At 35.9% G+C, this 27,615-nt stretch overlaps 1 protein-coding gene across 1 annotated transcript in view; it reads right to left on the reverse strand.

Annotated features, from left to right (window-relative positions):
- Positions 1-27,615, reverse strand: part of TRDN (triadin) — a 393,952-nt gene that overhangs the window by 275,046 nt on the left and 91,291 nt on the right. The window contains exons 6-8 of the mRNA XM_058735145.1: positions 12,952-12,999; positions 9,254-9,313; positions 743-913 (exon numbers count right to left, since the gene is read on the reverse strand). Of these exons, the coding sequence (XP_058591128.1) occupies positions 743-913; positions 9,254-9,313; positions 12,952-12,999 (279 nt within the window). The remainder of the gene's footprint in view (positions 1-742; positions 914-9,253; positions 9,314-12,951; positions 13,000-27,615) is intronic.

Here is a 27,615-nt window from a genome sequence, read left to right on the forward strand (position 1 = left end):
CCCTCTTAAAACTCCACCCTTTTATTTTCATAGCATGTGTCCACAAAAAATTTCAGGCTTATATTCCATCTCCATTTAAATGCTCTATTTCCGTGAAGTAGGGCTGTAAGTTTGACATCACTCTTATGAAGAGCAGCACAGTGTCAGATACAGAGATTTCTACAGTCCTAAATTTAGTCAGTGGAAGCTGGCAAAGAAGCTTGAGAGTTCTCTTTCCCATAACTTTCTGCCTATTAAATTAACTGAATTTAATAATTCAATGTATATTCCAAATTATATGCTCTTGCAGAGGCAACAGGAATGTATGGAGAGATTTTATACTTATTCTCCAAGATCTGACATATATTGTTAAAAAAACTCCTGTAAAATTGTCATTTTTCTTGGACTGCTGTCTCCAAAGAGTAGGACACACAAAATTGTTTTTCCACCTCTTAATAGAAACCTCGTGTCTCAAGAATTTAAAAAATTTCCTCACGCTTTGAATAACTTGAGATACTAACTCAAATCCTCCTTTACAAATACCTCACATTGCATCTTTAGATATGGAACATATTTTAGTCTTCCTATAAATACGTTTTAATTCCCAATTATTGCGTCGCCTTTCAGGTAACATTAACTGATAGACATCTTTTTACTCCTATTTGAAGTCTGATCTTAGTCTTTTTGAGTTTTTAATTTCATTGTATCTGCTTCTTGCCCAAAATTCTCTTAGAACCTTTGGCCACCTCCTCTGAATGTTTACCTTTCTGTTCATGCTTGGACACAGCTGCAGCCTCTTTTCCCTCCTTCTCCTTGGGCTTAGGTGATGGTCTCTGTACTTCTTTGACTTTTGCGGCTGTTTGCTTCACTTTCTCTTGTTTCCCACCTTTCACTTCCTTTTTAATCTTCTCTTCGGTCTTTGTTTTCCTCTCTTCTGTACAAAGTTAAAGACAAATTGGATTATTTTTGTTTGTTTACCAATCATCTTTTATTGATTGTTAAGAACAATTTAGAAAGAGAGAGACAGGAAAAACAATAGAAAAATAGTGTCCCTGGTTTGCTCAGTCGGTTGAGCATCTGACTTTGGCTCAGGTCATGATCTTGAGGTTCATGAGTTCAAGTCCCACATCAGGCTGGCTGTTGTCAGCAAAAAGTCCGTTTCAGATCCTCTGTCCCTCTTTCCTTGCCCCTTCCCTTCTTGTGCTCTCTCAAAAATAAATAAGATAAAATAAAATAAAATAAAACGTTAAAAAAAGAAAAAATAGTATTCCTCACATATGTACTTGTGACTACTATCTAAGTTTTATATCGTCTATGAAATGACATGTTAGAGTACTTAAAAAAGAAATGTAGCTCACTTGCAAGTTGGGCACATTCTTAATTTGTACATGAAAACATTATCTTTTAGGTAGCCATGAGCTTAGCATATCAACAAAGAGGCATTTGAAATACACAGAATTTGTGCAGACAGGCATGTTCAGCAAAAGGCAATGCCCATACCAAAGAGCCAAGTATATAGTATATATAGTGTGTATATATATATATATATATATATACACACTATACTATAGTATACTATATATACATATATATACTATATATAGTATATATATAGTATATATACGTATATACATATACATACATATACTATATATATATATACTATATATATACATATATATAATAACAAGGATATAATCATTTTGTTCCACAACTGAAATATGTTTAAAAAAAATTTTTAATGAATGTTTATCTGTTTTTGAGAGCACGTGAGAGAGAACACAAGTTGGGAAGGAGTAGAGAGAGAGGGAAACACAGAATCTGAAGCAGGATCCAGGCTCTGAGCTGTTAGCACAGAGCCCAACGCAGGGCTTGAACTCCATGGAGTGTGAGATCATGACTTGAGCTGAAGTCGGACGCTCAACCAACTGAGCCACCCAGCCACTCCAATCCGTAACTCAAATATCTTAGAAGTCATTCAAGAAGGGCACTTGGGTGACTCAAACTTCTGACTTCCACTCAGGTCATGATCTCATGGTTTGTGAGTTCCAGCCCCACCTTGGGCTCTGCACCAACATTGTAGAGCTTGTCTGGATTTTCTCTCTCTCTCTCTCTCTCTCTTGCTATTTGCCCCTCCCCCACTTGTGTGCTCACACATGTATGCTCTCTTTCTCTCTCTCTCTCTCTCAAAATAAATAAACAAACTTTAAAAAAGCCATTCAAGAAACTGAACATAATATATTTTTTTAAAATAACTATTAAGAGTACAAATGTGAAATTGCTGTAGTGGTAGTGACTAATAGAAACGAAACAATAAAATCCATTAAAGGATAACTCAGGGGCATTCAGTGTATAATGACTTGAGTTTAAAGAGATGGAAAAAGAGCAGAAATTGAGATACTAGCTCCTGCTTATCTTAAATCAGAAATGCTAATTTTAATGACTTTCAAAACCCTTAAATATATCCTAGCGAACAGAAAGGGCTATAACTTAGAAACTATTATGTGAATTATAACATATATTCATATATATTCTATACACACATATACTTAATTTGATATTCTATGCGTTTGGGGGGAAGGAACTGGGAATATGAACTGATCAGTTTGTGAATCTTTCAATTATTTTATAAAAGACAACAATAATATAGCACACACTAGTGGGAAATTGTTTATAAAGATGCTACATATTGGACATTACTTATTCAAGGGGCCACACGTAATCACTGGACCCCATAGTAAGACTACTGCAATGTAGACTCTCTTGTGTCATTTGTCAATGTAATAGATAGGCTTTATTGTCACTCATGTTGAAAAATTTGATGAAAATATTATAATCAAGCTTCCTGGCTTTAGTACCCTAAGCAATAATTTGAGACTAATGCAAGATAATATTGTGAGGTCCCATGAGAAGAAGAATGAAAATGATAATGCCTGATGCTTGCAAAACCAAAATCATCTGTGGTACTGCATTTAATTGAACGGGCCAAACTTCCCAAAGCACTGTTCCTCACAAACTTTGCAGGAAGATGATGCTACTGTGTTAGAAGTACAGGGATATCCCTATGATCCAATAAATATGGAAACACTAAGCTAAACCATTTTTAAAAGTTTTTATTTATTTATTTTGAGAAAGAAAGAGCACACAGGGGAGGGGCAGAGAGAGAGAGAGGGAGAGAGAGAATCCTAAGCAGGCTCCTCATATCAGTGTATAGCCCAACGTGGGTCCAGAGCCCAGGAATTAGGAGATCATGACCTGAGCTGAAATCAAGAGTCAGATGCTTAACCAACTGAGATACCCAGGAGCCCCAAAAGAGTTTTTTTTAACTACGAAATTTCTCAAAGCTAAAGTATATTGAGAATCTTCAAAGAGGGGGATTATTATGTGCATTGTTTTCCAAAGTTACTTGGTCATAAAACTCTTACACAAAAATGACCCTATTACTCCACAAATTTCCAATGTCTTTGTGGCTTCTGTAACTATACTCAGTTGAGGATTTTCTTCTACTTCTTTTAAACCATTTTTAAATCTCTTTTGCTGGTTACTGTTCTTTCCTACAGCAGATTAATAGATTTCCATGTCTGAAACCATCAGCTCTCTGCAAATACTATAAATCAGCATAATTCCAGAACCTCACACCAAATATTTGTTAGTTTCTAGCTGCAGAGAAAGTTCCCCTGTGATGCCAACACCACCACAGGCTCATACAATTTACCTTTGCTCACCTAAGGAACCCTTCCAGAGAGCTTACCATGGCGTGGGCTCAGAGTGAGCTGCTGGCGCTCCAAGGATTAACAGGATAATATTCCTATCTGGAAAAAAAGCTTAGTATAACATTTAAAACCCTGCTAGATCTGGGGGCATCTGGGTGGTTCATTCAGTTAAGCATCTGGTTTTGGCTCGGGTCATGATCCTGCGGTTCATGGTTCCCAGCCCCGCATCGGGCTCTGTGCTGACAGCTCTGACCTTGGAGCCTGCCTCGGATTCTACGTCTCCCTCTCTCTCTGCCCCACTCCTGCTTATGCTCTTTCAAAAATGAATAAATGTTTAAAAAAAAAATCCCACAAGATCTGGCCCTGTCCTATCTCTCCTCTCATAGCACCCTTCCAAAAGTTTCTTCCTCCACTAGACTACTTTCTTTTTCTTGAATATCTCATTGTATTTTCTAGATGAGTAATGCTGCCAGGCTTCATTCTTTATGTTTTCTTTGTTTTCCACATATACACATTCCTTTGCACACAATGCATAGGCAACAAAGGGCAATGCCACTGGAATTAATCATTCCTTCTCCTGAGTTTTGACTTGCCTCAACTTTTGCTAAAACACACTTGTTTTTCCCTACTATATACCTTGTATTACAAATGATTATTCACACATCTCTCTTCCCTACCAGACAGAGCAACTTGAGGATAAGGACTATATTATTCATTTTTGTAGCATTGTAATGTCTAGCACAGTGCTTTTTTCAGAGAAAACACAAACGTTTACTGAATTAGTAATTTTGATCAAGAAAACAGTGCGCATTTTACTATATTCAGATCAAGTGTACATATAGTGATAAACATTGTATATGTAAATATGTGTTTAAAATGAACTTGACAAAACTTGAAAAATTTGCCAAGTGGTTTTTTTGTTTATACTTTTTGTGTGTGAAACTGTTATTTTCCTTGTGTTAAATGACACCTACCCACTTGTAGGTAGCACCTGATTTAATCTTAACATCATACTATGGAATTAGCAATATATGAAATTCAGATCTACCTTTAATGTCATTATAATTTATAAATGAGCAAAGATAATTTTCTTCAAGCCATGACCACCTCTAAAACAAACTTATTTTCATCAAATGATTTTAAGTATAAAATTTTGTTATTATCCTTACTTATTTTAGATATTTGTCAGTGATCTTCATATTGGAAACAAGTAAATTTGCCTGGCATTAAAATGGGTACGAACTCAAAAATGATGAGAATATAATGGGGAAAATACCATGAAACCCTGTTGTTTGCTTTTTATTTCTCAAAAAGAACTTAAGAGCTCTTAGGAGCACTTAGGAGCTCACTAAGGAATGGAAAAACAAAAAAGTATTGTCATGGTATATTCAAATCACCCAGTCTTTTTTTGTTAATGTTTATTTATTTATTTTGAGAGAGAGAGAGAGAGAGAGAGAGAGAGAGAGAGGAGAGAGCAGGGGAGGAGCAGACGGAGAGGGAGAGAATCCCAGGCAGGCTTAACTCCCTCAGCACAGAACCCAACAGCAGGGCTCAATATCACAAACCGTGAAATTATGACCTGAGTCGAAATCAAGAGTCAGACACTTAACTGACTGAGCCACTCAGGAGCCCTTCACATCACCCAGTTCTATGTAGGAAGAAATTTAATTCATGATTTTTGTCAAATAAAAAATTAAATGGTCTAATCAAATGAAAGACATTAGCATATTTGATTCATTTTGGAATTAGCATTACCCATTAGTGACTGTACTCGAATCAAAATGTCTTATGCCAAAGTAGGAAAACCACATTATCCAGTAAACATATTGACATACTATTCATTTTTGGAGTTAAATAACAAAATTTCAACTCTCATTCATTAAGGAACTGCTAACTGCTTAACTTCTCTGTTCCTCAAGTTTCTCCCATTTAAATTTTATTTTTTCAACGTTTTTTATTTATTTTTGGGACAGAGAGAGATAGAGCATGAACGGGGGAGGGGCAGAGAGAGGGAGACACAGAATCGGAAACAGGCTCCAGGCTCCGAGCCATCAGCCCAGAGCCTGACGCGGGGCTCGAACTCACGGACCGCGAGATCGTGACCTGGCTGAAGTCGGACGCTTAACCGACTGCGCCACCCAGGCGCCCCAAGTTTCTCCCATTAAAAAAAAAAAAAAAAACACTGTAGCTATTTCTTCCTTTAAGGAAGCTGTGGAGATAAGTAAAACACATGAGCAAAAGAATTTGGAAACTGCAAAATAAGTACATAGGCATTTCTAATATTAAATCCTCATACCCTGCATTCCTAGAGCTCTTTGGAGTTTTCCTAGAACTTAGATTTTGATGTATAACAGGAATTACTATATTATACTCCCTTTACAGATGAGAAATGTAGGAATGAAGAAGCCATTTGTCAAACATGGTGCAACCAATGAGGCAAGAGTAGAAGTAGTAGAACCAAAAAGCCTAACCCATTTCCCCACTATAATCAATTGCATAATGTTATTCATATTAATCCATGAGGATGATACAAAAAACATACTGCAAGACATATGAGGGGAGACATAAATATACACAAACCAGTGAAAACAATGGAAAGTCTTCAGAGAGTGATCAAAATAGTAACCTCCCCTACTTCACCAAATACACATATGTCTAAAGATGGCTATTTATAGGCCAGTGCGACAGCCTGCCCTGAACTTGGCTTACCCCACTCACTTCTCTTGCCATCATTTTATTCTACTTCTTCCCAGTCTTTGTTATTTTTAATGAACTGTAGGAATAGGCTACTTTTCACAATAGATATGAGGTTCTACACATGTACCAGGGTAGATGGAAAGGCCTATTTTTCCCCCAAGAGGATGTCCTGACATGGTTCAGCAAATTGCAGCTCTTTGACAGGCTGGACTTGAAACAGAGCAAGAAACATGCTATGTTCCATGGCAGTGCCTTTGGAAATCAAAGTCTTCTGATGGAGAGTTTTATTTTAACTCTGGTCATACCTTTCAAATAGAATAGGTTATCTTTGTTTCTCACTTAATTATCACATGCTATAATGTATGCCTTTTTAATCTTACTCTGTTTTCTCCCAAATTATACAAAGAGCATATCCTATGTATTTACTATATTCCTAACATAATGTATAAATACATACATAAAATAAAAAGGGAAATTATATTTATGTGTGTGTGTGTGTGTATGCACACCCACAATTTATACATATATAGGTTGATTACATCTATCTCCCCCATAAGAATATAAGTATGTAAGCAAAATATTTGTGATATGTGGCAGCCCAGGGTGACTCAGGATGGCCCCCAGCTAAATTTGCTAAATTTGCTAAAGCCAGCTAAATTTGACAAAGCCAGCTGTCATATTAGTGGCACTCGTGTGAAAAGGAATTGAGAATGGTTTCCAGCCAACAAAGAAAGATTTGGGGCCCTGACTCAACAGGCCATGAAGGGCTGAATCTTGTCAACAATCATGTAAATGAATTTGAAAATTATCCTTCCCCAGTTGAGCCTTCAGATGGGACTGCAGCTTTGTCTAACAAATTAATTACAGTCTTGTGAGAGACTGTGAAGCAGAGAACTGAGCTAAGCCATGCCCAGATTTTTGAGACACAAAAGCTGAGATAATAAATGTGTGTTGACTTAAGTTTCTAAATTTGTGGTAATTTTTTCACACCAATAAATAATTAGTACAGGATTAAATAGATATTTGTTGAAGGAATAATTGATGCTTGAAGACCTTTAATTATCTTTGGAAAGAATACTAGATTTACACTCAGTTCACCTGGGATTTTGCCTTAGTTCAATTACATACTAGTTATGCGAATTGGCCAAATTGTTTTTTCCTCCCTGGAGGTCAGTTTCTTCATCTGTTAAGTTAGGTAATTAAGTGAGACGATATCTAACATCCCTACCAGCTTCAAGATTTCATATACATTTGAATTTATTTTCATTCAAATCTGTCAAACAGAAGAGAACCAAATAGAATAAAATAATACATATTTAGTTATAAATTTCATCCCGAGACTAAATTCATGCTACCTTCTAGGAAACAAAGTCTTGGTTTATAATCCATTTATCTTTAATACACTGATATTTGGTTATCTCATGAAAAATATTTAGTAAAAAATATATCTGCCTCAAATATTTAAATATTTTGCATTGTGTAGATAAACACCTTGAATTTTGAAAGTAGATTCCAATGTTTATTTAAATGATTAGTCCCTTGAAAATACTGAATTGAGATTTCTAAAAATTATTGTTCACAAAATGCGTGCATTTTAAAACAAGAAAAAGGAATTTAAATTTAGGAGATAAGATTGAACTATGACTTAGAATCCATATTTGTTTAACATCAAACAATTGGCAAATAAATTTAGCATAATATATTTATAATTTAATATTTATGTAATCCTCCAAAATACATAACATTACATTGATATTCTAATTGATTTGGGGGGAGTATATTATTAAGATACTTCGATGGCTTCGATGGCTTAAAATATCAATCAAGATATATGCATTACCTTTATTCTTGAAAAAAACAAATCCTGAATTTGAAATTTCTAAAATGAATCCAAAGTGTACTACTGGTCAAAAGCTATAAGCCAAATATATTGTGCCAGCTTCCCATTGCTATAGTAACAAATAACCACAAACTTAGCTGCTTAACATAATATCCATTTAATATCTCCCAATTTCCAAAGTTCAAAAGTCTTGGCACAATGTGGCTCAAGTAGGTTTTCTGCTTAGGGTGCACAAGGCTAAAATCAAATTGCCAGCAGGGGTGCATTATTTACTGGAATTCAACATGTTGGCAAAATTCTTCTCCCACTGTCCACGTGCTCCCCTCAAGTTTCAAGCTAGCAATGGGTGGCAAGTCCTTCTCACACTTCAAATCACTCTTTCTCTTCTGTCACATGTCTATGCTTTAAAGATTTGTGAGATTACATTTAGCCTACCTGGATAATCCAGGATAATCTCCCTATTTTAGAGAAAACTACTTCCAAAAGTCTCTTGCCATGTAATGTAACATATCCATGAGGATCACCGCAAGTGGTAAAGTTCTTGGGGTTCCAAATTCTTCCTACCACATATGGGAATACTCTTCATCATTTTCTAACATTTCCAGATGCTCTATTATTTTAAGTATTTAGTTTTATTATTCTTTTTTATTATTCTTTATTATTCAATTTAAATGTAAGGCCAAATTAATTCTTATGTACAGGAAATGTTGAATGCATATAATCAGCCAGCTACCTGACACCCAAAATATAATCTTTTAAAGTTTATTTACTTATTTTGAGAGAGAGAGAACACAAGCAGGAGAGGGGTGGTTAGAGAGGGAAAGAGAGAGAGAGAATCCCAAGCAGCCTCTGCACTGTCAGTACAGAGCTGGACATGGGGCCTAAACTCATGAACTGTGAGATCATGACCTAAGCCAAAACCAAGAGTTAGACTCTTTACTGACTGAGCCACCCAGGTACCCCGCAAAGTGTAATCTTTTAAAGTAAAAAGAATGATTATATAAACTATAAAAGGAAAAGTTACCTTTTGCCACTGTCTTTGTTTCTGGTTTTTCTTTTTTCTCAATTTTTTCCTTGTGAGTTGCTTAAACAGAAAAAATTTATATTAGTACACACCTTAAATAGATTTCAAGACCAAGCTTTCTCTTTATCTCAGCTTTATAGCCACCAAATTATGTACGATTTTGAAGATTGATGATATTAATGAGCCTGATTTAGAAATAAAAAATTACCAATATAATAACAACTATATAAAATCCAATTTAAAAGACTTGGCATAAAGATTTAGAAAGCATTTTGAAAGCTAACCTCACTCTCCTTTTTAAAGTTATTATTCTAAGTAGATTAAGTTTTCAAGAAAGATAAACAGAGAGAGAGCAGTTTTATAATAATTTGTCAAAAGATATTATATTATTGTGATGAAACACTTTCTTTATGATTAATTAAAATAAATATTTCAATCAGAATTAGAGCTTGGATTAAAAGCAGTGTTTCTCAACAAGGACATAATTGACATTTGGGGAAAAAATCATTTCTTACTATAAGGGACTGTCTTATGCGTTGAAAAATGCTTAGCATCTCTGGTCCCTGCTAACCAAATGTCCTCCACTCCAATGACATTTTGACAGCCAAAAAGTTGTTTTTGTTTTTGTTTTTTTTTTTTTTACCCAAGTAAGCCCTAAGAAATGGCATCTTTGGTAGAGAACGACCAAAAAAAAATCATAAATTATATAATCATAAATGATTACTGATCGAGTGCAGCTTCTTAAACGAATAGTATTTGACATACTTGAAACATTATACCTTCTCACTGTTTATGTAACAAATTAATAAATCAATATAAATTTTTTTTCCTAGCTTCTATGAAGTAAAGGTGCTCTGAGACATACAGGAGTTTGTGCAGGTTAGTCATAATTCATTAATCTGTGTAATTTGGTAGTTTCCCAAATCACCACACAATTTACAGCATTTATGTATTATTTATTGGAGAATAATGGGAATTAAAGAAATTATAGAAAATTAAATGAAAAAAATAAGAGATTTAATTAAACAGGTGGGTTAAAGAACCAAATTATTCACATTAAAAATGAGAGTCCCAATTATTTCCATTTCTCCAACTATATAATAAGAACATTAATGTCCATCAGCTTTACTTGTAGTATAAAAGACAAAATGTGCTTCAATATGTATTTTACAAACTATTGTTTTAAAACACAGTTGATAAACAGTTTCTCCAGAATCTTGGAGAGATAAGACAAATCTCACAGAAAGCTTCACGCACGATGCTCAGTTGAAGACCAAGTGACCCCTGCAGTTGCAAGTTCACCGAGAGAGAGCAGATGACTCCCCTTCCAGGGTTTCAGCCTTTCTGCCTCTCAGCCTGCTCCACAGCCATTCCCACTAAGATTTGGGATTGTGGGGAAGAGCCTGGACAGTGTTAGCTGAAGGAGCATGATGCCAAGCCAAGAAAGGCCCAATTCACAGAAGGACATGGGGCTGCAGTGTAATGACTTACTTCATAAAAAGCAAACTCCTTTAATTGGTATATAATGAAGTAAAGGACACTTACAATAAAGTATTTTATTCTCTTTTCCAATATGAAAATTTCCTGTAATGTTTCTAATTTAAGAGTGACAAATTCTTGATTATTTTGTAATACAAATATTTAGCTACTGTGAAAGTTGAAAAAAATCATATGAAATATCAGATTATTTCATTTAGTCAGAGTATATAGAACCTAATGCCAATAATTCCGCATAACTTAACAGCAGAAGGGAAATAGACACCTGTTTCTAGAACAAAGAAGGTGGCTGTATTGCAATTCGTGTATATCATCACTAAGTAAACACTAATAAACTAATAACTATTTAATTCAAAATTTTAAATATGAATATAGAATAAAGAAGATTGAAACATGTTCCCATGGATCTGATTCCTAAAATATTATAAAACATTCTATCTGACTGGAATGTTGCACAGGAAATAGCACAGCAGTCTATGAATATTGTGGACATATGAATCAGCTGAAATCTAGCACAAAGATCCTAGACATGATCCACTCTAACACAAGAGCAACAAAAAAATGAAATTAGAGATTTATTTCACATCATACATTGAAATGGATTTTTTGATGATTTAAGGTTACATGTGAAATATGAAACTAAATTTAAAAACTTGAGGGAATATTAGCAACTGTTGAATTAATTTTTGAATGAAGATCCAAAAACAGAAACAGCAAAATAAAATAAAACATATTTAGCCATATAAAAAGTCAAGAATATAAACACACACACACACACACACACACACACACACACGTATATACACATATATGCATTCACACATATCCACTCACACAGAAATCCTGAAATTAACTATGAAACCTGAGGAAAATATTTGAAAAAGTGACAGACCAGGAAAATATACCCAAATGACATGCACACATATCATCAGGAGAAATGAGTAATAAGTGTGAATATTTACATAAGAAAAATATATTATTAAAATCATTCTTAAATCCTTAAATCTACAAATAATAAGTAGCTAAAAGATATAGTGGAAGAAAATATCTCCATTTACTCATTTTTTAAATTATGTTTTTTAATGTTTATTTTTGAGAGAGAGACAGACAGACAGAGCGAGCATGGGAGGGGCAGAGAGAGACAGAGACACAGAATCGGAAGCAGGCTCCAAGCTCTGAGCTGTCAGCACAGAGCATGACATGGGGCTCGAATCCACGAACCGTGAGATCATGACCTGACATGAAATCGGACACTTAACTGACTCAGCCATCCAAGCACCCCAAGAAAGTACCTCCATTTCAATACCATGAAGCTTTTATTTTAAAATGAGGAAAATACCAGGGTGCCTGGGTGGCTCAGTCAGTTAAGCATCCGACTTCAGCTTAGGTCATGATCTCTCAGTTTTGTGGGTTCAAGCCCTGCATCAGGCTCTGTGCTGACAGCTCAGAGCCTGGAGCCTGCTTCTGATTTTGTGTCTCCCTCTCTCTCTGCTCGTCTCTCCCCTCTCAAAAATAAATAAACATTAAAAAAAATGAGGAAAATACCTATTTACTGATACAGAAAGGTCTTTAAGATATATTATTAAATTATAAAAGCCAGAATATAGGACACATTATATTTTGTGTAAAAAGTGGAGAAACAGTAAGCTATATTCTCTTATAAATGCATATTGAAGTTCTGAAAGATGCACATAAAACCCATAAAAGGGGTTTTCTGTGTGTACGTGTGGGTAGGATAGAATGCTACTGGAGGGCTGGGAACCAGGCGGGAGGAAGCTTTTCATAATGTATCTTTACCTACTGAACAATGAGTCTATATTACAGATTCTAAACAAATACATAAAAATTAATTTTTTTAAATTCCAGTCTTATAAGTAATTAAAGAATGCAAGTTAAAATAATGAGTATACTATCTCACCTATCAAATTGAAAAAATATTTTGTGAAATAATATCTTCACTGTTAGCTAAAGCAGTCTCACAACTGCCAGGGGAAAAATGAATACATTTCTAGAAAGTAAATTGGTAGCCAAGTTGGAGTCTCAAATATTTTATTTACTTCAGCCTATGAATTACTCTTTATAGATTCAATTCTAAGGACAATATCAAAATATAATTTTAAAAATAAAATCTTACATAAAGAAGAAGAGGTCAAAGAGGGAGGAACCAGTGTGTAAGGACAGCAGTAAGAACAATTCCATACCTTTCTTTTCAGCTTTTTCTTTTTCTTTTGGTTTTTCTTTGTGTGTAACTGGAAAGAAATAGACAATATTTTTCACTTAAATAAAGAGAATAAATAACAAGATGTTTGCATGGCAATTTTTGATGTCAAAAACTTGTCTGCTGCTTTTGAAAATCTTTTTTAACTGGAACGAAGTTTTACATAGTTAGATGTTTAAATATTAAGATAATTATAAATTTTTTATTTCTATTTTTATTTCATACCCAAGCACAAACTTGTACAAAAACCAGGTGTGATTGCAAAAGTAAGAATACACCTCAGCTTTTTCAAATCTTTAACTTCAATTTAAGTAGAAAACTTTAAAAACTTATGCTACATGCCAGAGGATCCTAGCTCAATACGAGAGAAACACTAAAATATAAGGACAGAAATGCAGAGAGATAATTTTCTGAATCTGATGCAAAGTATAATCAAACTAAATTGCATATGTTACTCTTCTACAGAAACGTTCCCCACCCAAAATTTTTGAAAATATTCTGGTATGAGATTAGAATGACACCAAATCCCCTTACAGAAAACTACATTTAATTTACTCTGAGCTGAGATCCAATTAATTAATACAGGAGAGCTCAAATTTAAGTCAAAAATTTTCCCCATAATTTAGTCGTAACTCATTAATGGCACATCCAATTGTCAGTCTAGAAACGTGGGAGTCATCTAGGATTCATCTTTTATTTTCCACTTCTGTTCATTTGCCAAACTCTTTCAATCTACCTTTCAATATACCTCTTGCCCAACTTTTTTTTTTATCCAATATTGCATTCTCTACTTGTCCTTTATTTACACAAAAATATAGAAGCACATGCTATGTGCTAAAGACTGGCAAGATAGACTCTATCCCTGTCATTGTGATGTCAACAAGTGGATGAATAATGGAGGCTAAACAAATAACTGCAAAGGTTGTTAATTGCAGTTGGTATAAATGCAGAAAAAATGTAGGGTGGCATTCAGAGACCTACAGTAGCCTGTGTATTACAGGAGTATCCCTTAGTAGAAGTGACATTTAAGAATGTGAAGATGAGAAGAAATTAACCTAGTAAGGGAGTTGGGAGGAGAGAGACCATTTCAAAATTTGGAGCAGAATGCCCTTCTTGGTATATCAGTATTACAAATATTATTATAATAACATTAACTATTCTCTTGAACCTTTAGATTTAGATCTTTTTCTCTCAGAGTAACCTTTCTTTTTTTTTTTTTAATTTTTTTTAACGTTTATTTATTTTTGAGACAGAGAGAGACACAGCATGAACGGGGGAGGGGCAGAGAGAGAGGGAGACACAGAATCTGAAGCAAGCTCCAGGCTCTGAGCCATCAGCCCAGAGCCCGAAGCGGGGCTCGAACTCGCGGACCGCAAGATCGTGACCTGAGCTGAAGTCTGATGCTTAACCGACTGAGCCACCCAGGCGCCCCTCAGAGTAACCTTTCTAACAGCAAATTCTGATTATACTTTTGACCTGTTACAAATATTAGTATCTCCCTCATGGCTTAACATGGTATCTATTACATAGTAGGTGCTATACGAAATATAAAAATGTTATTGCTCTAATGATTTGACATTTACATGTCGATCTCATCCTATCTACTTGAATTTCCCCTTGAACTTTACATTCCACTCATATCAAAACAAGTGCAGCTGCAAGCACGCCCTCCCCTCTACCTGCCTGTGCCTTATACTCGAATCCCCACTCTCACACTTCCTCTTGTCAATGCACCTTTTCAGTCCTGACACAGTTGTTCCTCCTTGTAAAGTGTTCTTTGATCTCTACTTATTTTATACACCAACTGAACCATGTGCATAATTCCATTTTAGCAATCAAATAATAATACTGCCAATGTCAGGACAACTGAGTGGTTCAGTTGGTTGAGCTTCTGACTCTTGATTTCCGCTCAAGTCATGATCTCACCGTTCATGAGATCAAGCCCCACATTGGGCTCTGAGCTGACAGCGTGGAACCTGCTTGGGATTCTCTCTCTCTCTCTCTCTCTCTCTCTCTCTCTCTCTCTCTCTTTCCCCCTCTCTCTCTTTCTCTCCTTCTTCCCCACTCACGCTCTCTCCCTCTCTCTCAAAATAAATAAATAAATAAATAAATAAATAAATAAACAAACAAACTTTAAAAAATGTTGCCATCGTCCATATATCTGACTTCCTAGTAAGTGAAATCTCTTTAAAGACTATAGCATGTTATTTTATTTTTGTACCCTTGGCTGATCACTTGTCTGCCCCATAGCGGAGTTTTAATAGACTTTTTTGGAGTAAGCCAAATTCTAAAACATTATAAGAAAAACTGCTTTCATCTTCTAGTACAATTCTATTTATTAATGATATGGTATAGATATTATAAGCACTGCTTGTGTTTGGCCATTTAAAAATTTTCTAATTTATCAAAATTTCTTAAATAATTAAACCCCAGTGAGAAACGGGAAAAAATACACCTTAGAACATCTAGACGTTATTTTTCCTTACATTTAATAGTCCTTTTAGGTGTTTCTGAGTTACTAAGTTCAATATAAATATCTCACAAAAGAAAGAGAGGACATCAGCATTCACACATGACCACAAATAGCTTATATTGGTTCTTTTGGACCACTATTAATTAAGCTAAAAACTAAAAGAGAATCTTGGCAAAAACAAAGCCTCTTTTAAAAGTTCTCTAGAGGGAACCAAGTTTGCATGAGATAAGCTGTGCTTTTGGAACCTGATTGGCAAGATTCTCAAGAGAACACCTAATCTGTGTCTCTGCTCCTGTGAAGGACCAGACCTCACCCACCTTGGACAGCTGGTTGTCCATTCCACTAAAGGATTTTCTGGCTGATGTGTGCACAGGCATAAATGGAAGAATTAATACAAAAATCAAAAGAGCAAGGGGGCTGAATTCAGACTCAAATTAGCATAGTAATGCCTCTTTCCTGTTACCCTGGGGGAAAATCTGGTTCCTCACAGTCTAAGTTTTGATTTACAGACACAGTCCTGTATGCTGAAATTTCATTATCCCCCTCAGAAATGGTACCATAACATTGCTCAGTGAAACAGCTGGACCCCTGTGCTCTGGGGAGCTGTTCAAAATGGCAGACAGCCAGTAAAGCTTCTTGGATGAAAACTTCAAACTTTGGCAAGACTGAGCTCAAATACCAAGTTTAAAGTTTCTTTTATCAAAACAATGCAACCATCAGTAACTGACTTAATAATCACTCTAAGATTAAAAAAATAATTTTCTACAAAAACTGTGTTTACTTGTGTACCTCTTTGCTTAGACACTACAAACCGACAGTTTTCAAATGGAAGAAAAAAGTATCTTCCTTTCACCAGCTCTGTTTGGCAAGTTACATCTTAGCTAGGACAGTTTTAGCTCAGGACAAAATAAGCTTGTTGCACCTGCTGGAGCTTAATTTGCTTGTCATCCTTATTTACAAGAAACAAAAGTCTCTTCGGTATACTGATAATTAAAAACAAATGGAATCCACCAGTTGGAATGGCCCTGATGTTTGGCATCAGAGCTGGCATGGCCCTGCTGTTCCTGCACTTGCCCAGACTCTGACCTTTCCCTGACCAGAACATTCAGCTCAACTTAACTCTGCAGCAGCCTCTCGCCCACCCCATGTGGTCCCTCTCCAGCATTCTGCAAGCTGTGCTCTGTGCTTTTACAGAGTGTGGCCCTGGCAACCTGCCGGACAAGCCCTGTGTCCTTTTCTGAATGTACCAGAGCTCACAGTGCACCTGACTCTGAGGTTCTTATCAGGCAAACCCTCCCTAGGGGCCAAATCTGTAAGGATTCAGTGCCAGGCTGCCCGAGTCCTTTTGCTGATCTCTCTGTTCTCAGTTGGAAAAAATCAAAAGTTTGGAGCAAAATTTTTTTCAGTACTGATGTGCCTAGGCTTTAGTCAACACTAAATAGTGTCAGATATACTCTTGGTTAGTATGTATGTCTCTGTATGTATGTATTTATCTATTTATTTTGTAACTAATCTGTAGAATTTCCATTCTGTGTTAAGGCAAGATGATCTACACATTCTAAGTTGTAATGATGGACTCAATAGAAAAGCACTCCTGAGTAGAGAAACTTGTCAAAGACTATATTACTCATTTTTCCTAAAGGACAAATTTATCATTTTTTATTTAAAATAAGCACACAATTTTAGAGCTGATAGGAGCAGTTAGCCTGAACTTCTTTGTCCCTGGATAAGAAAACACTGCCTCAAAAGAGGCTATGGCAGAGAAGAATAAGAATACAGTGTGATCAAATTGCCAAACTAGTACTCTTCCCCCAACTATGCTACCTTGTCCATGCAGGTCCTGTGCAGACTAGAAACTTGTTCTTATGACCCAAAGTGTGCTGGTTGGACTCTCCGAGCTTGTTACCTACAACCAGTCCTGCAATAATGCACATGCTTCTTTTTCATAATAAAATTACATTTATTTATGCATTAAAGTGCAGATTAGGCAGATCGCCCCAAATTACAAATATCATCTAATAAATGCTCTAAATCACAAAGTATATATTTAAATTCCAAAATATTGGTTTTACTGTGAATTCTGATTTAATTGTATGGGTAATTTCCCCTTCACCTGGGGCTCCAGAACTGTAATCACTTCCTCAAAAGTGAGCAATCACTATGGAGGAGGTGATGCATAGATATTTGTAGAAATCTCATTTCCAGGTTTATCTTTCACAGCTGTCAGAGAGAAAAAAGAAAATATATTTTGTACTTTAAGGAGTCAATTAAGTATGACTGAGAGAAGGCAAAAATAAAAGTTTATACAATATAGGCTGACTAAATTAGTTTGTGGTCTTTGAGAGCATTTTTATAAAGGGCTCCAGGATATTTAGATACATTTTAATGTCCTGTCCTCTTTGGCTTTTGAGCCTCATCTTCAGCAAAATCCTTTGCCAGCCTCTGGTTCCAGTCCTATAATTATTTCCCAGAAACAACCCTAAACCAGTCAATCAGGATTATTATTCTAAATTACCCTTTCAAAAAAATGTTCTTCTGACCGCATGTGATACTGACCGCATTGGTTTGCATAGTGTCAAAAGATGTATTGGAGGGGCGCCTGGGTGGCGCAGTCGGTTAAGCGTCCGACTTCAGCCAGGTCACGATCTCGCGGTCCGTGAGTTCGAGCCCCGCGTCGGGCTCTGGGCTGATGGCTCGGAGCCTGGAGCCTGTTTCCCATTCTGTGTCTCCCTCTCTCTCCGCCCCTCCCCCGTTCATGCTCTGTCTCTCTCTGTCCCAAAAATAAATAAAAAACGTTGAAAAAAAAAATTAAAAAAAAAAAAAAAAAAGATGTATTGGAGTCCTAATCCGTGAACTTAGAGTTGGAAATAGAGTCTCTACAGAGGTAATGAAGTTAAAATGAAGTCATTACGGTGGTCTTTAATTCAATATTATGGGTGTCCTTATGAAAAGGGAAAATTTGGACACAGAGACAGACATGCACAGAAGGAAAAAGCAGAGATGAAGGGAGAACACCACTTGAAGATGAAGGCAGAGATTGGAGAGATTGGAGTGGTCCATCTAAAAGCCAAAGATTGCCAGCCAATCACCAGGAGCTAGGAGAAGCATGGAATAGCTTCTCCTTTGCAGCTCTCTGAGATAATCAATCCTTCTGAAAAGTCATGTGACTTTAGAGACAATATATAGGTACTATATTTTTCAACTGATCGTTAACAAATAAATTTAATTAACGTGTGTAACTGTGAGAGTATAAATTTCTGTTATTTTAAGCCACCCAGTTTTTGATACTTTGTTAACGGAGCCCTAGGAAACTAATACTAATACTAATCATTGGGGTTCTCTTGTGTCTTTTAAGTAAGTTCTCACCTGGTTCCTTGAATGGCCCTTGGCCTAGCTCTTATATATTCCATTTTAGGTTCCAGAGTGCACATCTAAATCCTAAGTCATCCACTCCTCTAAGGCTTTACCAAAAAACTGCATTCAGACTTACTCAGCAATCGAGAAAGGCGGTTATCTCCTCCAGGATGTCTCTTTGTAGAATACTCACTAAATGGTAGTATAAGTGTGTTTTAGATCTCTCATTGGACTAGGCCTTATTCATCCCTAAATTTTTAGTGCTCAGTATGGTGTTTGGCACAAAGTAAGTGCTGTGAATAAATTAATGTGCATTATTGCCTAATGGCTATGGTCAGTTTTTCCATTTATAGTATCTGCCTGCCAGGATATACCCGTTTCCACTGGTTGGCCCACCTTGATGTTGACCATTCATTGGCACACACTTCTGCCATGTGAACTTCTTCCCCATTCCTGAGGTCAGTTCTTTACCCAAACACTAAACAACTCGGGTTGATGTAGCAAATGCCTATTGTTCTGAATGCCTAAAAACCTTCTTTTGTCTGGGAGCCATCTTGGATAAAGTTCTCTGATCTGGTTGTAGGTTTACCAACTGGGTTCCAGTCTCTTATGGTTTATTCTCTGAGTAAATTGACATGTTTAATAGTTAAATAAAAGCCTAAATGTTATCTGAAAATAACAATAAAATTTTCCATCCCCCAAAAATCCCAAGGCAATATGCAATAAAAAAAACACAACTAAATGAAAGAAAAAAATGTGAAGAAAATAAAAAATATATTAGTGTTTATCTTCGGATAAGTGGTTTATGGTTGTCTTTCTTTCTTTCTTTCTTTCTTTCTTTCTTTCTTTCTTTCTTTCTTTTGCATTTTTCAAATTGTCAAAATTAATCTGTATAACTTTTTTTATTTTTTTTTACACTTATTCATTTTTGAGAGAGAGAGAGACAGAGTTTGAGCAGGGAAGGGGCAGAGAGAGAGAGGTAGACACAGAATCCAAAGCAGGCTCCAGGCTCCAAGCTGTCAGCACAAAGCCCGACGCAGAGCTAAAACTCACAAACCATGAGATCATGACCTGAGCTGAAGTCGGATGCTCAACCGACTGAGCCACCCAGGCACCCCAATCTGTATAATTTAAAAACAATTTTTTTTAATCTTTATTTATTTTTGAGAGAGAGAGAGGCAGAGTGCAAGTGGGGGAGGAACAGAAAGAGGGAGACACAGAATCCGAAGCAGGCTCCAGGCTCCCAGCTGTCAGCACAGAGCCTGATGCGGGACTTGAACTCATGAACAGTGAGATCATGACCCAAGCCAAATTTGGACGCTTAACCAACTGAGCCACCAAGGCGCCCCTAATCTGTATAATTTAATCTATTTTATTATATTATAAATTTTATTGTGTTTCCTAATTACATGTTATAGACCGTCTTTGTTTTACTATGGACCTTACTATCAAATTCTTCAATTGCTTCTGACCAAATAAATTTGACAATAGCCCAATTAAAGCCGAATAATGATATATATTTGAAATTAAACATAAAAAATGTTCAAGGAAAAATAGGAGTCAAGTAGAGATCAACAAAATAGATAAAATGAATACTTCATTAATTAACTCATTCATTATTTCCATGTTTGTTGAGTTTGTTTCTTGTGTTGGTCACTTTGCTAAATGTTCAAGTCATTTTTAATATGATATAAGCACACAAATTCAGAGCTGGTAGAAATCTAACAGACCATTGAGCTTGAATCATAAGAGTAAATGTCAAAAATGACCTAGAACATATATGAAGACAAACATAGTTCTTGATCTCAATGAGTTAGATCAATGTAACCCAAATAAAAAATTGGTGTCAAAATGTTTCATAGTGTGAAGTCAGGGGTATAAAAGTAGCATGGAGAAAATGCCAAAATGCTCCCAGAGTGAGGGACAGCAGAGAAGGCCTATTAAAGGAACTGACAGTCCTTCCAAGAATCAAAGAAATGAATGGAAGACTTGTCAAGTCACTGCACAAGATGGGACGGCAGGCCAGAGAGAACAGTACACATAGAAGCACAGAGCTGAGAGATGGCAGAGGGCCTGCTTAGGGAGTGCCCAACAGTGCAGGCTGCCTACTGCAAAGATGATGTTGGTGGGTCTGGGTGTCATGGGAGGGCAACAGGGGCAGAGTTGAGAGTTTAAAGTGTTGAGGAGGAGGTTGCGAACTGGGAAAGTATGTGGGAAAGTACACAAAACTGGACATTTGTAGGGTCATCACTGATTTTATGAAAAGAGTCTTCTATGCCACGGTAGAAAATGTGGCTTTTATCTCTAAGAGACTGTAATGGCAAAGGATGGATTTAAGCCAGTTAGTAACATGATTAACATGAATGTGAGGGGTAATTCAGTGAAATTCACTGTCCTAATCTAACTGAGAAATGATTGTGGAGGAGATAACAGTGGGAGAGAAGAGGTGAGAGTAGGATACATTATAATAAAGAAGGAGTAGTACAAGGGGCTGAGCAGGACTGCTTTTCATATTGAAAAAGACCAAGATGTCTATGGAAGGACTGTAACTCAAATGCCTTCTGAAATGAGACAGACCATGTCTACTCCAGGAGTGATGAGAGAGAATGGTAAAGACTTTGGTAAACCATAGATGCAGGCCTCACCCCAAGACAGCCAGTTATACATTGTTTTAAAATACAGCCTGATCAGTGGAAAGCTCTGTGGACTGTACTTGAACTCTGGGCCATGAGTTTAATTGACAGTGATTCTAACCTTAGTGAGTCATTCAAGTCTTTAGAAGAGCTTGACTCAAACCCTTGTCTTACCTTCCAAACATTAATGATCCCAAAATGGAGTATGCAATGGATATATATTTTAAAAATTATTCAGATGATTCTGAAATCCATCAAGTCCACGCCACCATTGGCAACAATAACCCCTAGTTCTGCAGCTTGAATAGCCTGAGTGGATAGTGATACCTATTATGGTGACCAATAACACAGAGGCATGAAGACATTTTGTGCAAAGGAACTTAATACTAACTTCAAACACACTAAGTGAAAGTCTGTTAGTTACCTGTGTTAAGTCAGATGAGAGTTGTGGAGGAGAATCCAGGGGCTTTTCATATTTTACTTCTTCAGTCATTTTGAGTATCAAAATTAATTAACCACTTGGGCTCTTAAATTAATCAATGTTTTAAATGAAATGTGAAGAGATTATTCAATATAAAAATACTTAGGGTATTCAGGTCATTCTCAGATTTCTGATTTAAAGTACATGCACACTGAGTATGAATTTTTAATAAGGAACTTATCTTATACAATCTAAGGAAATTATGGCACTGTCTTGGCCACACATAAACTTTATCCTACTGCTAAAGTGACTAAACTCTTCACATAGCCTCATTAGGAAAAAATTAAAAACAAAAACGAACAAACATCTGGCTTCCTAAAATAAACCAAAATAATAGAATTATTCTAACTAGTTCTGGTATCCTAAATAATGAAACATGAATATTTCCCCCAAATCCAAATTCTCTAACAATAATAATTTTACAACTTACTTTCAGTATGCTGATAGCTAAAGATTTATAAAAACTCTAATGACAATGTTGCTACCATAAATTCGGTAAACTCTGCCATTCTGTGATTCCTATCTTTAAACACATATATTTTGTATTTAGCTATCAGTCTTCTCTGAAATCTGACCTGTTTGTACTCTTGTTAAAGAGTAGCTGAGTGGGGTGATTTAAATAATAGCCCCCTAAAATATAGCCATGTCTTAATCCCTGGAATCTGTGAATGTTACCATATACGGCTAAAAGGGATTTAGCAATGTAATTAAGTCAAAGACCTTCAAATAGGGAAATTATCATGAATTATCTAGGTGAGCCTTGCATGTAACCCCATGTATCCCTATAATAGGGAGGCAGAGGAAGATTTGAAGACAGAGGAGAAGGCACTGTGATCACAGAGGCAGAGATTGGAGTGATGAATCTGCAAACCAGAGAAGTACAGCAGGCCTAGAAGCTGGAAGAGGCAAGGAACAGATTCTCCTCTAGAGCCCCCCTGAGCTAGTTTGGCCCTGCTGACAACTTGATTTGGTCCCAGTGAAACTAATTTTAGATTTTTGGCCTCTAGAAGATAATAAATTTCTATTGTTTTTAAGACAGACACTTTTGATAATCTGTTACAGCAGCCACAGGAAACTAATACACCCATGATGTGCCATTTGGCATTGCTACAAGGAAATAAGGACTGTCAGGTCTCATTTCTCATTTTGCTAAGTGTAGAAATAATGGTGGGGAAATTTAGAGGTGGATATTGTTTATTAAGTATATGGTGCCTGCTTTGCAGGTAAGCCATCAAGCAGGACAATTCCAGGTTATATGGTGCACAGACAGATGGGGAGGGAACAGAAATGAGTCATAACTGGTAGATATTTGGAAGTACAAGCATTTCAGTCAAGTTGATCAGCAGATTACAAGGTCCTAAACATGGGGATTCAGAGAAAAAGTCAAGATCCTTCAGCTGTGAGAAATTCTATTACAGATATTTAGACATAGTGGAACAAAAAAAGAAGGAAAATGCAATGGAGGGTATACTGGGAAAGCCACATCTTCTTAAGTTAGAAAAATCTGAGGTGACTACTTGGGTCTATAAATTAATAAACATGAGTCATTGAGAAAATCATTGGGTTCAGATAAACCACAGTATTCTGAGTTTTAAATGGGATTATATCTATCATGTTATATTGTTCCATGAAGATTAAGTGAAACATTAGAAACCATAGGTTAAGTATAGTATTTGTTTCATAGTAGATAAATGCTTATATGAGATTTTTAAAAAGGGAATCACAAATACAGGGGTGAAATGGCAGTACAGGTGGTTTAGTGTTGTGTTACAGAATTGTGAGATGACAGATATTAAGATCCTTCAGTCTATAATCAGATGGATATCAAGTGGTCCCAGATATAGGATGAGAAGTAATGTACATAAGAAACCTGCAAGAGATTGTCACTGACCTAATCGGTAGTGATCAAGAAGAATAGTGAATTGACTGACAGTTACTGTTTAAAATTTGCCAAGAATTATTTGAATAATTTCATATATACATTTCCTAATCATTTAATCTTTACAATTATATTATACTCATTTTATATATGATAAAATAGAGGCAATGAAAAATTAATTAACCTGGTTACATACATTAATTAGCAAGGTTATATAGGCAGTAGTTACTAGATTTGGATTATTTTTTTAAATTTTTTAAATGTTTATTTATTTATTTTGAGAGAGAGGGAGAAAGAGAATCCCAAGCAGGCTCTGTGCTGTCATCCTAGAGCCTGATGTGGGGCTCAAACTCATGAGCCATGAGATCAAGACCTGAGACATGAGCCATGAGATCAAGCGTCCATTAGGAGTTGGACGCTTAACTGACTGAGCTACCCAGATGCCTCTAGATTTGGATTCTGACTCAGATTGGTTAATTCAACACATTTCTAAAAGTAAAAGAAAATAATGATGGCATGCTTCTTTGTCAAAATCATTTACTGTGCTCCTAGCTTATTTATTGAAAACACATTTGTGAGTGTTTATCATGAGCCAGGGAAATGGTCTTTAACAATCATGACCAGGACCTTTTATTTACAACAAATAGCACTAGTTTCTATAATTCCCTATAGTGAATGTATATACTTTCTTTTAAGACATATGTGCACATAGTTATTTATACCCTCAAAGGATACCCAAACTGTGGACTGCTAGATGTGACTGATCACTATTTCTTATCATTTGACATGTGGCTCTGCATTCCATAATGGTCATCCAGTCATTTGAAATACTCATAGACTGTGGTTCCTAGACTGCCTTACTCACCTCTATCTGGAAATTAGTTCATATAGGTTAGACGAAAATATATTCCAAAATATTTGGCTTTAAATATGAATGTATTCTGGGGGCACTTGGGTGGCTGTCAGTTGAGTGTCCGACTTCAGCTCAGGTCACGATCTCACGGTTTGTAGGTTGGAGCCCTGAGTCGGGCTCTGTGCTGACAGCTCAGAGTCTGGAACCTGCTTCGGACCCTGTGTCTCCCTCCCTCTCTTGCTGCCCCTCCCCCATTTGTGTTCTGTTTCTCTCTGTCTCTCAAAAATAAATAAACGTTAAAAAATTTTAACAACAAAAATAAACAAATATGAATGTACCATAAGACCCTTTTGACCTATAAAATCTTTCATTAGAAACTATCACCCTGGAATGGAATCAATGTTCTTCAAGCTAACTTCTGCCACAGCAAAATATTCATTGCCCACAACAACTCTGGCATGATGGTATTCTGCTTGCTCACCAGGGACATTTATATCAGCAACAACTTGGTGAATGACATTTTAGTAATCCAGGAAAGTTAAATTAGGGTTTAAAGTTTCTTCTAAGCAAATGTATTGTTCCCCTATTACTATATTAATTCAATATAAGTTCACAAGTATAGACATTACTGTGATCATATTTATAAAATAAATTGCAACTTCTTGTATATAGAAAAAACCAAGATTAATTTAAATGTAGACATTCACTAACATGTCAGAGTTTATACATTAAAATCAAAATGAGTACTTATTGCCAGATTAAGAATTAAAGGGCTTGCTTCTCAGTTCCTTGAAACTGTTGCATTTTCCCTAAGAAAAACATCCGACAAAATAAACACAGGGACAAACTAGGAATAAAAGTTACTGTAGCCCCATGAATTAAAATCATTTAGATAATGTGGAAGGCTATAAAATTAATAATTTTCTATGAAAAGAAGTGGGAATTGAAACTGATCCATTAACAATTTAAAAATGAATTAGCATATTTACATAGAAGTATTTTGGAAATGTATATTATCTGGGATTAAATATTCTATGGTTTTCTGTATTCTATTTGATGAGTAAATCATCTACATGTAGATTTCCAGGGCTTTCCAAAAGACTTCATACTCCTTAAACCTTTTCAAATACCATATGAATCCCTTAAAGGAAAAAAGAAAGAGAGAGACAAAAAGATGTGATTTAGCTTCTATCACCACTAACACTTTTATTACCCCTAGCCTCACCAGCTTTCACCAGCTTCTTATTTATGTATTTATTTATTTGTTGCCAGCTTTTTAGACTCAGATATTTCCTGGCTTGTCTATAACCATCACAGGCTACTATTACCTTGAACATATTGTATCTTTTCTTATAAGACTTCAAATATTTTCATAAGAATTGAAATTCCTAACTCTCCATCACATATAACCATAACTGATATGAAATGTGGCATGCAGAAAACATATTTATCTACATCTGTGAAGTTATAAAAACACACTTATTTTCACTGAACTACCTGGAAATAAAAAAAAACAGGCATTATTCTACCTGGATGAGGAAACCAAGCAGTGAAACAGAATCTTTTGTTCACATTCATGCAGGAAAAAAATGTGGAAAAAAGAAACTACCTCTAAAACCCTTGGAAGTCTCAAACAGTTGAAGCTCCATTTTCTCTTTCTTGAGAAATATTCACTTTCCAAAATATATTTGGTCTATTTGGGGAATATATTCAGGTAGTAATCTCTAACCCAGTCTTTGAGAAATTTATTTTAAACTTCTGCCAAATTCACTGTTTTAATTATGCAAGACTCACTAGTTTAATAAGCCCACTCTACAGCCCACTGCTCAAAGTCTTTAACAGCAGGATTCTAATAGAGCCAGGTCCAACATGCAAATGGTGCCAGCTGTATCACCACATCCACTCCAGCAGCACAGCTATTAAATTAATAGTACAGTCTGCAAGATAAAACAGCAGAGATTCCCATCATGTGGAACCAGTTGAGTTTCTGTTTAACCTCCAGCAGATTGAAACACATAGCCAGTTCAGCCATGGCTAGCTTAGTTAATCCATGCCCAAGAGCTGTGTCCAATTTCCCTGACCAAAGGAATGAAGGACCAAAAAAGGAAAGGGAATGGTAAGAAGACATTAGTTCCCTAAGTACAAATATAAATAGGTTTCAATTGAGTAAGCTTCCATGTCCCTGATTGTATAAGGATTGGCTGACCAGTCTGGAATGAATTCAAACATTAGGATTGAAGACATAATATCTGCTGAATGATTTAAGCTCTTCACAAAAAGGAAGTACAGGAAGTATACTAAAACCGGCATTTTAATATAGATTGACATGTTGGTATCCTTTAAGGTTAAGTAGAACTTCTATTACATGAAACTTCACTATTTGCAACTTTGCCATTTACTGCAGATAGTTTTACGTTAGACAGCTTTGACATAATAAATACTAGACAAGATTCAATTTCTATCCCAGAAAAATTATTTCATTTTCTTCCCTTATCACACAAATACAGTAATTATAAGGTTTTAATTTTTGCCCTAACTCACCTAAAAAACACACGAGATTGATCATTGGGGAAACCTGGGCATATTTAGAAATATATCCCTTTGAAAGCTTCCTAGAAGTTTCTTTAAAGTTTTATGGCTACAAGGCCACTCCTGGAAAAGTGATGCTTGATAAAATGAGCAAGACAATGTTCGCCATTATTAATATGCCTCTAATGCAAGATTGCAGTTACTGGATTCATTTGAGTTGAAAGGGATATTAATCATCATGTTGTCACTGTCCATGCACCCCTTGAGGCTGGTAAGAAAGTTGTGGGGCCGTAGCAGTCAGCAGTGAGCCAATAAAATGACTGCATTTCTGCGCCAAAGATTTTAAAGGTTCTAAGTGGCATAAAAAATTCAAGGTTAAAAAAAATTTGAACTCTGACTAATTACAGTAACTTATTCAAAGAAGAAAAAATGTTTGCTAGTAAGT

The sequence above is a fragment of the Neofelis nebulosa genome, chromosome 6 (genome assembly GCF_028018385.1).
Source record: "Neofelis nebulosa isolate mNeoNeb1 chromosome 6, mNeoNeb1.pri, whole genome shotgun sequence".
Taxonomy (NCBI): Eukaryota; Metazoa; Chordata; class Mammalia; order Carnivora; family Felidae; genus Neofelis; species Neofelis nebulosa.